The sequence below is a fragment of the Sphaeramia orbicularis genome, chromosome 19 (assembly GCF_902148855.1).
Source record: "Sphaeramia orbicularis chromosome 19, fSphaOr1.1, whole genome shotgun sequence".
Lineage (NCBI taxonomy): Eukaryota > Metazoa > Chordata > Actinopteri > Kurtiformes > Apogonidae > Sphaeramia > Sphaeramia orbicularis.
In genome coordinates, this window is record NC_043975.1 from 29,964,345 (window position 1) to 29,977,513 (window position 13,169).

The following is a 13,169-nucleotide window of genomic DNA, read 5'->3' on the forward strand; positions in this document are numbered from 1 at the left end:
GGTGAACTGTAGAATAAGGGATTCATCTGGTGCCCACGGAGGTATCAAATTGAAGAAGTGTTTCCAAGTCGCCCATAAATTATGAGGCTGGTGTTTGGTTTGTTTGCTCTTGTGTGCCGCTGGCGGAAGACATTGGGGTGGCGCTTTCCTCCTCCTCTCCATCCTCCTCCATCCTCCTCCTCTCCCTCCCTCCAAACTCACCGCTCCCTGGGGTGTGTCTATATGGCACTGCCTCTCCTCTCCTCCTCTCTCCTCTCCACTCCGTATGCATGTGTGTGTGTGCGCCTCTGTTACCTCCTCCTCCTCTTCCTCCTCTTCCTCCCTATCTGCATCTGCTGCAGAGCTTAGCCTACACGCATCTATGCTCTCTCCCTTGTTTTCTTCACTATCTTCTTATTTTCTACCCACTAGAATTTTTTTTTTTTTCCTCTCTTCTCTGTATTTTTTTTTTTTTTTTTTTTTTGTGCTGATAAGGAAGTCTGGAAACACCTACAGCAGTGGGCGCACGGGATGTGCAAAGAGGGGTGGGGGTGAGAGAAAAAGATGGGGCAGCCACTATATAGGCGTCACTTTGGAGTTTTGAGGACAGTGGTGGTGAACCGGAGGAGAGCATCGGATGGGATAGGAGCCGTGAAACCCACATCACTCACTACGGATTGAAGCCCCCACCCCTCCCTCTCTCCATCCCTCTCTCTCTCTCTCTCTCTGTCTCTCCCTAGTCTGCAGCCTCCAAGAACAGCCGCCGCATCATTTTTCAGAGCAGCGCCCCCCCCCCCTCCCTCCCTCCCTCACTCACTCTCTCTCTCTCTCTCTCTCTCTCACTCCCTCCCGCCTCGCTCTTCTCTCCATCTCCCTTTCTGCTGCTTGCACCACTGTGGGAATGCAGCGAAGGTAAACGAACCGTAGAGTCTTCTTATCCCCCCCCCTCTCTCTCTCTTTTTTATACCCCTCCTCTCTGGTTCCAAAAAAAAAAAAAAAAAAAAAAAACACCTATCGGATCCATCATCAGTGTCGGACTCTGCAGACAGACAGCTCCGGAGACGCACGACTGTCACTCCGGGATATTGGAGTGCATGGGGTGGTCGGTGCAGGGATTGTTGGACCCGGATCACTTGGATATATAACCTAACCCGGACTCTACTACCACTACTACCCCTGAAGATCGCTTCTTTCTCTGGCTCAGTTCAGTTTCAGGGGCTTTTACCGGCTTTCTCGCTTGCTGGATTTTTTTTTTTTTTTTTTTTTTTTTTTACCGACAGCTGGTGCGTCTCTCCCCCCCCCCCCCCCCCTCTCTCTCTCTCTCCAAAAATAAGAGGGAGGCAGTGCATGGAAAACTAAAAGCTTTTAAATTTAAAGTAGCAAAGGGGGGGAAAAAAAAAACACCTGCAAGAGATGAAGCATTGCATGGAAGATTAAAGGTAAAAATGACCAAAATAACTTGAGATCTAGAACAGAAAACGTGCAACAGTCTGTGGTTTCCATTTTACGTACGGACCTTATGCGGCCGATAATCAAGCAGCTGACAGAGGAGAAGGGTGCTGCCGGAGCCTGGGTTGCTGATCTGCGCGCGCACACACGCACATGGATTTACAGCCTCAGTCTAAAGCTCACCACCCAGCGGATCGATATCTTTCTCCGTTCTTTTCGCGTCTGCTTTTTTTTTTTTTTTTTTTTTTTTCTCCTCTCCCTTATTTTTTTTTTCTCACTGATCAACGGAGTGAAGCATCCTGGGATTTATCATCGCTTCGTTAGCGCTGAACTACAGTGAGATACCCCCCCACCCCACCCCATCACCACCACTAACCACCCCTTCTTTGCTTTGCTCTCTCACCTGTCCATAACCTGTGTGTGTGTGTGTGTGCAAAAGTGTGCAAGTGTGTATGTTCTGTAGCTTTTCTATGTATGTGTATGTGCGTGTGTTTTGGTTGTTGTCCGCCAGAGGGAGTGTAGGTGATATTGCTTGTGTATGCATCTGAGTGCTGTGCCAGTTTTTAATTAGTAGTCCAGCTCGTGACTGTGTGTTAGTGTCTGCTTAGTTTATGTGGTTTTTTTTGGTTTTTTTTTTGTGTGTGTGTATGTTTGTGCATGTAAATCTTTAAAGTATTGTGTGGGTGTGTACTTAAGATGCCCAACATTTCCTCTGCACCACATCCCCTTCCTCGTATATGCCCTTGTGTCATTTGGCCACCTGTTTGACCCCCCCTCCATACATAAACACACCCTAAAAAACCAAAACCTCCATCAGGATGAGTGAGCGCTCCGGTGCAAGCACTCTAGCCGCCATGACGCTAGAGGAGCCAGGGGCTGAACAAGCATCCCCCAGAGCCCCGGGCCCTCTCCGCTGTGGCCCCTGTGCTGTGTGGCCTCGCCAGCAGACCTGGCTGTGTGCCGTGCCCCTGGTAATGGGCTTTGTGGGACTAGGACTCAGCCTCATGCTACTGAAATGGATTGTGGTTGGCTCTGTCCAAGACTATGTTCCCACTGATCTGGTGGATCCTAAAGGTAGCATCGGACAAGACCCTATATTTCTCTCCAAACCCAGTGCCATGCCCAAGGGGCCCGACATTTCTACCGCAACTACATCCACTGCCTCTACCACAGCAATTGTTTCAACCACAACGCCGCTAGCTGCGGATGGTACCGCCCCAGCTCCAAGAACTCGATCCGGGCCACCTGCGAACCACTCAGCCAATGGCAGCGCTGTCAATGGAGAAGGTAACCGAGCTCCTCACCTTCATAACCGCGTCGGCACCCGCATTAGTGGAACTGTAGTTACTGCCTCCACCACACGCGCCACTCGCCTCACCCCACCACCTAGCGGTAAAGAGGTCACGCCACGCAGCACGGTTAGAAAAGGAAGCAACACCGGTAATGGACGTAATGGACCCGCCAAACCTGGACAGACTTCTTCTACGATCACCTCCACCACATCCACCACGACTACCACAGCTGTTAAAACCACAGCCAAGGTGCAGCCCACCACCTCCCAACCGTCGGCCCCAGTTAAGCCAACGTCACGCTGGAATCATGGCCGTCCAGGCAAAGGCCCCGCCACACGCCCACACCATCGCTTCCGAACACGTAAGTTAATTTTTTGGGTTTATGGAGTTGGTTGAACTTATCTGTGGAACTTGAGTTGAGTGTTTCACAAGAGCTCTTTTCTACCCTTTACTGATTTAAAAAATGGTATGTCAGTATAGCTTCCACTTATCGTGTATAACTGTATAGCTTATTGAAAAAAAAAAAAAAAAAAAAAAAAAAAAAACCCTCTTTTGTCTGATATGCTTTGATATGACTCATGGTCTGAGAATATAAATGATTTCCTTTTATAACCACATGGATAGTGGATACTCGAGAAGCTTAACATTAATCGTATTCATTAGCACAGACTGATATCAGGGGATATTCTCCGTATTTTCACCCCTCTCATCTTTATCTTTCACTTGTGCATTAATCCGATATGAATCTTACCTCCGGAGAAGTTTTTTTTTTTTTTTTTTGCACACTGGTTTCAGCATCATTAAAGGCAGGGCTCCATCGCTTAGAATTTATTTTGTTTTGTCTTCTGAGTTTGGATGTTAAAGCTTTATGATGTGTTTTGTGACCAAGGACGACATATTTGTGTTATGAAAACAAATAACAAGCCGGTGAGGTGTCGAAGAGGGAGAAAGGTTAGCTCTCACCCCCTGTCTAGAGGAATCAGATATAGCAAGGCCACACATCCCATTTAGATGAGAGGATATGGGGAGGCGAGTGTCGCAGGTAGAGCTTTCACAACGCAGGGAGATACAGAGAGGAGGAGAGGCTTTGAGGGGTGGTGGTGGTGGTGGTGATGGGGGGGGGCAGTTGGATACGGGGATGAGAATAAGGTTGCGAGGGACAAGTGGTTACAGACGAAGGAGGAAATGGAGGAAAAGAGGGAAAAATCCTTTGAAAACAAACTGAGGCCAAGGAGGATGACAGAGGAAGAGAATGCAGGAAGCATAACAAAGCAGGAGAATGGATAGTGGAAGCTCTGAGTAGAGAGAGGTGGCAGATGGAGCGGGCTAAGTGAGGAAAAAGCTTCAGGGAGATAGAGGGTATAAAGCAGGGGAGCTGTGAATTTTGCATATTTAGCATTGTGTAAAGAAGGAAGGCTTCCTGATTATTCATTCCACAGGGGACGTGTTTTTTTGAAATCACAACGTATACTTTCAGATATGGGTGGGGCAGGAGAAGAGATTAATCGAATACCTACCATATATATATATATATATATATATATATATATATATATATATATATATATATATATATGTAGTACTGAATAAATTCCATCTGTATATGCTCTAATTTCTCTCACATTCTAATATATTGGCTTTGAAATATCACAGTATAAAAATACTCCTGAAATGTTGCTCCAGTAGAAATAGGGCAGGGCCATATATGGAGTTAATTCATAACAATAAAAAAAAAAAAAAAAAATCTTTCACAAAAACAAGATTATTATTCTGGAGACATTTATAAAAAAAAAATCCAAAATGCAACCTGTTAGATTTTTGTAATACTCTTATAAAAACCCATTAATTTAGCAAAGAAATAGTATTTGTGTTGAGTTCATGCAGCCAAAAAACAAAACTGTGAATTTCTCATGACACTGAACTGACTTTTTAGTAGAAGTACATCATTATAATCATATCATAAAATACACTTGAGACTTAATATTGCAGTTTGTCAATGTGGAGGTAACCTTGTTGATACTTTATGCACTGTATAGTTAATTAGAAGTAAAGTATGGCATTATATTGCAAAAAATATGCTTTTTTAATGTAAAAAAGTAACATTATTAAGCATATCCTCATATCCAGTAACTCATTTATTTAAGATTGCTTTTAATGTTTAATTTTAATGTTTAATTGTTTTATATTCATATACTTTTGCACCTGCTTTTTTTTTTAATCTGTTTTTAATGTGTTTGGTTTCTGTTTTTATCTGCTGTATGTAAAGTGTCTTTGAGTTCTATGAAAAGCGCTATACAAATAAAATGTATTATTATTATTATTATTATTATTATTATTATTATTATTATATCCTCTTGAGACCCAGTAATGCATTTTTGTCCTTTGTAGGGGACAAGAATTTCACAGTTTTATTGAAAAAAACAAAGAAAAAAAAGGACATTCCATAAAAAAAAAAAGTAAAAATGCATCTGAAAAAACTGTTGAGTCATGCTGTTTCAAATAAGGCAATTATTTAATGTAAAAAAGCCAAAACTTGTACTTTTCTGGGTCTCAGGAGGATAAAGTGCAGTCAAAAGTACAATTTTTGCCTCTTAAATGTAGAGGTAGAAATGGAAATATTCACTATTCAGTGCCTTAATAGATGATAATTTATTTAGATAATGTTTTTTTTTTTAGGAATGTCATTTGAAAGCAGCTCCTCTACTCGTAATGTTGTGTTTGTGAGTACACATCGCTGTCATTAAAATGCCATAGTACTAGCATGAGTTACATCAGTCATCTTTTGTTGTTTTTGCTTCAAGCTTCTATAAAGGGCAGTGAAATCTGAAACCTTAAATTTTCCGCATTTCTAGTGTGGATCATATGTTTGGACAACAGTTCCGGTTGACTACATAGTATCCTCTCATTTATCAGTTGGAAACATCAATGGCATTGATTCCACAGGCAAACAGTGATCAAGTGACACTGCTTTCTTCTTCTTTACCTAAGGACAAAATAAGTCAAGCATAGCCGGCTGGACATTAGATATTAAACCATCTGTAGTCGCAGCGGATAATCTGTCAAAAATGCCATCTGACTATTCAATAATTACATAGGCTTTCCAACAAGAGCAGCATTTATAAAGAATATGCTGACACCACAGTGATGGAACAAGTATCACATTGCCATAGAAACTATACTCAGATATGGACTGCAGCTTAATCCGCTATACCAGTGATTGATTGATTGATTGAAATATTTATTTCGAACATGTAGACAGTGAAATCGAAGTAAAAATCAACCAAAAAAATATAAGTACTGGCAGATAAAAGGTTGATAAGCAAACAAAAGAAAAAAATACTACTACTACTACTACTACTACTACTACTACTACTACTGAATAAATAAATAAATAAATAAATAAATAAATAAATAAATAAATAAATAAAAAGATAAATAAAAAGATAAATAAATGAAATTAAATTATACATGCTCGAAAAGGAGTAGGAAGACGTAAGAACTTATATACTCCTACTCCCAATCTCTGTTCTTTATGATCACTATATAGTAATTATTATTTTCTATGAATATAATGCTAATAATAATAATAATAATAATACAATATCACACATCCTTTTTTCCTATATACACCAATATAATACCCATTTACAAATTATCCTACCAGATATTAACCCTTTCATGGGTGATTTATGAGAACGTTAATCAAGATTTTTTCTTTATTCCTCTTTAGGCATTAAAAAAACAACAACACTGTATTTACTGATACACTGCGTGAAAACTATGAAATAAAAACATTTAATGCTGCTAATTTGATGTTTTCTCACATTTTAACATACACTACATATAAAATGTTATGGATATTTTAAATATTTGGGCTATTTTTTTTTTTTTTTTCAGCTGGGATTTTTGCACAGCACTTTTTACTCTTCTGTGTGTGAATTGAATTGAAACACATTTTTTTAATGACCAGACATAGTTTCATTTACAAATAGCAAAAATGACCCAAAAAAAGTAAAAAAAAAAAAAAAAAGAAAGAAAGAAATATCCTTAACTTTTTGTTTGTAGTGTACTGTAATACTAGTCATTACTCGCCTCATGGAGATAAAAAAAAAATAATAATAATAATCTAATAATAATGACCAGGAATTGATTTACTCTCAAACAAGTAAGATCAGGTTTATCAAGAACAGCAAAATTACAGTAATGTTATCAATTGCAGTGTATTGTCTTGGCTGGTATAAAACTAAAATGACATGAATATACAAGAGAACAGCTGTAGAATAGCTGTCCACTGTAGTGACCACTATGCATGAAAGGGTTAATACCAGATATTAATTTAAAAAAACAACACATATACAGTGTGGGGAAGCAAAATTTACAATATTTTGAGGCAGGGATTGAAAGACAGTGTATGACCAATTAGTTTATTGAAAGTCATGTGAATTTATTTGCCACAAGAAAATTGACATAATAGAAAATGTTTTTATTCTATGTGTCCTCCTTCTTTCTCAATAACTGCCTTCACACGCTTCCTGAAACTTGCGCAAGTGTTCCTCAAATATTCGGGTGACAACTTCTCCCATTCTTCTTTAATAGTATCTTTCAGAAAGTCAACATTGCTGTGTGATGTTCTATTGGTAGCATGTTCTAAAACGCCCCAAATAGCAGAATCCAGAGGGTTTAGATCTGGGCTAGAAGGCGGACATAAACATTATTCCCAAAAATTGCTAAAGTTGGATTTGTTGCTGTTGTCAACAAGTGTTTTGGTGTTCTTGTGTAAGATTTGAACTTCAAATCATATTTTACTGCATTTCTAACGGTCTTGTTGTCTACCTCAAATTCAATTGCTATTTTTCTCATGGATTTGGTTGGATCCTTTAGGATTTTGGATTTGAGAGCTTTAATAAAAGCTTTGGTACGTTTTTTTGTTGCTTCCTCCACTTCCAGACTAATAGTTTTGCTCATAGTCATTCTCTTCTTTCCATTATAAACAGTCTTTATGGACACTCCAACTATTTTTGAAATCTCCTTTGGTGTGACGAGTGCATTCAGCAAATCACACACTCCTTGACATTTGCTTTCCTGATTACTCATATGGGCAAAAGTTTCTGAAAAGGTATGGATAATAGTGTTAGGTATGATTATGACATCAGTATATGTTTGGTTTCAAAACAATTGACGTAGTGCCTGCTGAGAAAAAACAACTAAATGTTCATTGTTAATTTGGCTTCCCCACCCTGTATATTTATAATATAAACATATATAATATTCTGTATTGTCCTGTATAGTAATATAGTAATAGTATATTCATATATCCATATTTAAACTAGATGTTATCAGCACATATGTAGAGAAACTCCACTCTAAAAGTGTCACCTGTTAAAGAGCTGCTGAACATGTGAAGCCACCACACTGGGCCATCCTCTTTCTTTGAACATCAGGAAGGATCTGTGAGTTCTATATACTATAAAAGCGAACTGCGTTCAAAAGGTACGAAGCTGCCCTCAGTTCATAAAAGCTTTCAGAGATGCATGTAATGTTTTCAGTGCAGCCTGATGCTTTTGACAATATTCCAGCCTACATGTTGACAACATGCAGAGCGAGGAGACATTTTTCTCCACTTGTGAAATCTTTATCCCTGCATTTAGAGAATATCTTCGGTGCAACAGGTGGCTCTTTCCCAGTCACCAAAACATGTCTCTGTTATGCTCGCTGAGTTACATCAGAAGGGACAGATTTGTGCAGACATTAGTAAACACCATGTTAGCACATGTATACTGATGCAGTCAGAACCTTTCCCTTAATCCTCTGAAGATATAGGAAGATTAATGAAGCCACAAAATCTGACATTTTTAACCCTTTATCGGGCAAGTGCCTATTTTTGGTCATTTCTGCAAAACATTAAATAAGGGGCCAATCCCATGCCTCAGAAGCATATTGGTTTTTATAACATTATACAGTGATTCACAGAGGTTTTATAGGAATTTTGAAGCTATAAATAGTGAATATGTGTGATTTTTGTCAGTTGATAACCTTATAACAGTTGTTTTATTGCATGTGTTTAGTTTTTAGCAAGTGCTGCTGAGATGTTTAAAATACAGTATCACAGCATGATGTGGTATGTTTTATCCAACCCATAATCCAGAACAGTGATGTTTCTCACTCCACTGTGGCAACACTTCCCATTCATAACAAAACAAGCTTTTTGCTGTGAATTTCTGCTACGATGATGACGAACAGCACTTTATGAATCACCGGAACATGTTTGTCATACTTTGACAGGTGTTACAGACTGCATCGGGTTTTTTTTTTTTGAGGAACAGATAGATGTAGAATGACAGGACCTTTTATAAAAAATAACATAATTTTAGCAGTATGTTTTTCACGCACACTGCCACTGATGTTATTCATTAACACCATATGTAATAAAATAATGTTTTAACCCATAAAGACCCACTGTGACTTTTGTATTAGTTCCAAAATGAATTTTTCCTCTTTATTTAACCTTTTCTAAGTGATTTATCACCATCTATTATAATGTTATCCTCTAAATGTGGCATTTTTTCCAGTGAAATTCATCTATTTTCTTTTTTTTTTTTTTTTGAAGACTTTATTTTTCAGTTTTCAAATAGACATCAGTGTATGGGATGATGCATAAGCGTCCACTGTGTTGGCTGATATGGAACTAAAACAATAAAATCCATGAATATACAAGAGAACAGTTTTGAACAGCTGTCCACTGTAGTGACCACTGTGCATGAAAGGGTTAACCCTTTCATGCATGAATTATGAGAACCTTAATCAATATTTTTTCCTGAGTGTTTTATTCCTCTTTAGGCATAAAAACAACAATGCGATTGAACATTTTCTTCTGAAAAATAAATTAAAAAATAAAATAACATCAAATAAAAAATAATTTAAAAAAAAAATGAAAATACATTAAAAAAAAAAAAATCTTATGAACCTATTTTTCATGAAGTTGCAAAAATATCCATTCAGCTGGACACCACACGTTTAATTTTTGATGCACAGAAACATGTATTTACTCATAAACTGTGTGAAAACTATGGGGAGGGCTTGTGATTCTGGGGGTTTATGCTCAGGAGAGATCTACATAATTTTACCAATTCATGTCAGAAAAGAGATGTAGTGTCTTAAAACTTAAAAAAAAAAAAAAAAAAAAAAAAAACAGAAAAAAAGAACAACAAAATCCATGAAAATACAAGAGAACAGCTATAAAGTAGCTGTCCACTGTAGTGACCAGTATGCATGAAAGGGTTAATAACCATGCTCAAGTATTTAACGTGAACATCTACAGTTGTGTTTGCAGATGTGAAATTACAATCGAATGCTGATGTTTTTTTAAATATTTTCTTTATAATCGAATGACCATATGTCTGCATAAGTTACATTGAATCATCCAAATACAAACACCATTGCAATATATGGAATATAAAGCCTTAACGTTCAGGATGCAGCTCTTCTATTCTTTCTTTTCATCAATTCAAAGCAATGCTGCACATGAAACCATTTTATCTTGCTTTGTTTTCCTACCCTGTGCATACTTAGCATGCCGTTTCTTTAGGGTTAATTATTTTCTTTACCACCCGTCGTTTTTATTCACACAACCCTCGTGCTTTTTCATTTGTATTCATATAACCCTTGTGTATCACATTTATTTGTGCTATAAGCGCTAATATGGCAGCGATACAGGGTGGGGAAGCAAAATTTACAATGAACATTTAGTTGTTTTTTCTCAGCAGGCACTACGTCAATTGTTTTGAAACCAAACATATATTGATGTCATAATCATACCTAACACTATTATCCATACCTTTTCAGAAACTTTTGCCCATATGAGTAATCAGGAAAACAAACGTCAAAGAGTGTGTGATTTGCTGAATGCACTCGTCACACCAAAGGAGATTTCAAAAATAGTTGGAGTGTCCATAAAGACTGTTTATAATGGAAAGAAGAGAATGACTATGAGCAAAACTATTAGTCTGGAAGTGGAGGAAGCAACAAAAAATGTACCAAAGCTTTTATTAAAGCTCTCAAATCCAAAATCCTAAAGGATCCAACCAAATCCATCCAGATACCAGGTATTGCCATGGCTTAAAGCACAGGTGTCAAACATGCGGCCCGGGGGCCAAAACTGGCCCGCCAAAGGTTCCAATCTGGCCCGTGGGATGAATTTGTGAAATACAAAAATTACACTGAAGATATTAATAATCAAGGATGTTGAAATCATTTTAGATCAATTCAATCTAAAGTGGATCAGACCAGTAAAATACTATCATAATAACGTATAAATAATGAAAACTGCAAATTTTCCTCTTTGTTTTAGAATAAAAAATTAAAATTAGAATAAAAGTTCCATTTACAGACTATCAAAAAATATGAATATCAAAAAATATGAATATCCTGAACAAATATGAACAATCTTAAATGTCTTAAGAGAAGTATGTAGAATTTTAACAATATTCTGCCCGTTACTAAATCTTTAAATTGTGATGCACATGTATAAACAATCAACTTAGGCATAATATTGTTAACATTGCACTTTTTTTCATAAAAATTTTCAGGTTGTTCATATTTGTTCATGTTATGTTCAAGTACGGTTCGCAGATTTAAACATTTTCATAATGGAATTTTACTTTTTTCACTCAAAAACATAAAGAAAACTTTGGAGTTGACATTATTTATCAGTTCTTATCCTATTATTTATATTATTTTACTGGTCTGGCCCACTTTAGATCATGTTAGGCTGAATGTGGCCCCTGAACTGAAAGGAGTTTGACACCCCTGGCTTAAAGCAAACTACCCAGATGGAAATTATGTATGGACACAGGATGGTGCTCCAGCCCACACAGCTAGAAAAATACAAGATTTCTGCAAATCCAACTTTAGCAATTTTTGGGAATCATGTTTATGTCCGCCTTCCAGCCCAGATCTAAACCCTCTGGATTCTGCTATTTGGGGCGTTTTAGAACATGCTACCAATAGAACATCACACAGCAATGTCGACTTTCTTAAAGATACTATTAAAGAAGAATGGGAGAAGTTGTCACCCCAATATTTGAGGAACACTTGCGCAAGTTTCAGGAAGCGTGTGAAAGGCAGTTATTGAGAAAGAAGGAGGACACATAGAATAAAAACATTTTCTATTATGTCAGTTTTCTTGTGGCAAATAAATTCTCATGACTTTCACTAAACTAATTGGTCATACACTGTCTTTCAATCCCTGCCTCAAAATATTGTAAATTTTGCTTCCCCACCCTGTATACTTAAGGACAAAATGTCGCCTTTTATGAAGCTCACTCCGGTGTTTTTGGAAGATGCTGCGTTTTCTACTTTTGTTACTGTACAAGAATGTCGAGTTGTGCAATGCAGTGTATTTAAAGTGTAATGACACACAGAAAATGTCTCGGTTGATGATGAAATGTTCTGCAAAACATAGCTTCAGGTGCATTTGTCTTTAACCCGCAGCCTAGTGATCTCATATTTTATGCTAAGTCTTGCTCTAATGCAGTTTTTCTGTATGGTGTCAGGTTTCAGATAATGTGGACCGTCTATAGGAGGCAGTAACGTGATTTCTGTTTTCTGCTCTACTCGTTGGCATTGCCCCTTGCTGTTTGTTAAAGATCTAAATGAATCTCTGTGTTGTGGGAGAAAGACAAGCTCTGTTCGCTGGGGATAATGTCATACTTTACCTACTCCTTTTGTCTTTTTGTCCCCTCCCCCCCCCCCCCCACACACTCTCCCTCTTTCCCCGTGGTTATTGTGTCTGCTCTGTGTCATTGTATTCTTCCGTCTATTTTTGCTTGCTTTTGTGCTTTCTATCTCCCTGTGTACATTAGCTGCTCAGCTCTCATTCATGAGGATATGAGCAGACTGAGGAAACTGAACACAAAGCACTAGCATGTAGCTCCGGTCTGCCCACACTCATGAATCTATCATCCAGGTTTATACATATGATGCTATTATGTATCCTACAGCATACAAGCCCCACTGGCTCAGACGTATAGGGGAAAAAAAAAACAAGTGTTTGGAACGGGGGACAACGAATGCCTGTTGGAAAAACCATGGGATGCTGTGTTGGCTCCACGCCCAATGGACTCTTCAGGCTTGCAAGAAATCTTTCTTAGTGAAGTGCAGTTGTAATTCCATGCACATCTCACTAGCTTGATTCCAGGCTTGGGAATCACCACCCACATTTCAATTTTTTGCAATTCAAAGCTTTAGTCTTGCTTTTCAATGGGATGAATCGCTGTTTCCTCCAGTTGGGGATAGGGGTGTGAGAAAATATCGGTTCCGCAATATATCATGATATTTCATTTCATAATACTGTATTGATACTGGTACTGTTCTTACCATTGCAGGTATGTGCTGCCCTTTACCATTAGTGGTATTGTAGTTTTTTTGGTAACACTTTACTTGAAGATCTAG

The 13,169-nt window shown here is 38.1% G+C and overlaps 1 protein-coding gene across 2 annotated transcripts in view; it reads left to right on the forward strand.

Moving 5' to 3' along the window:
* The first annotated feature begins 1,354 nt into the window (after positions 1–1,354).
* Positions 1,355–13,169, forward strand: part of nrg3b (neuregulin 3b) — a 455,978-nt gene continuing 444,163 nt past the window's right edge. For both annotated transcript variants that reach the window (XM_030122143.1, XM_030122146.1), the window contains exon 1: positions 1,355–3,081. In XM_030122143.1, coding sequence (XP_029978003.1) covers positions 2,247–3,081 — 835 coding nt within the window. In that variant the 5' untranslated portion in view covers positions 1,355–2,246. The remainder of the gene's footprint in view (positions 3,082–13,169) is intronic.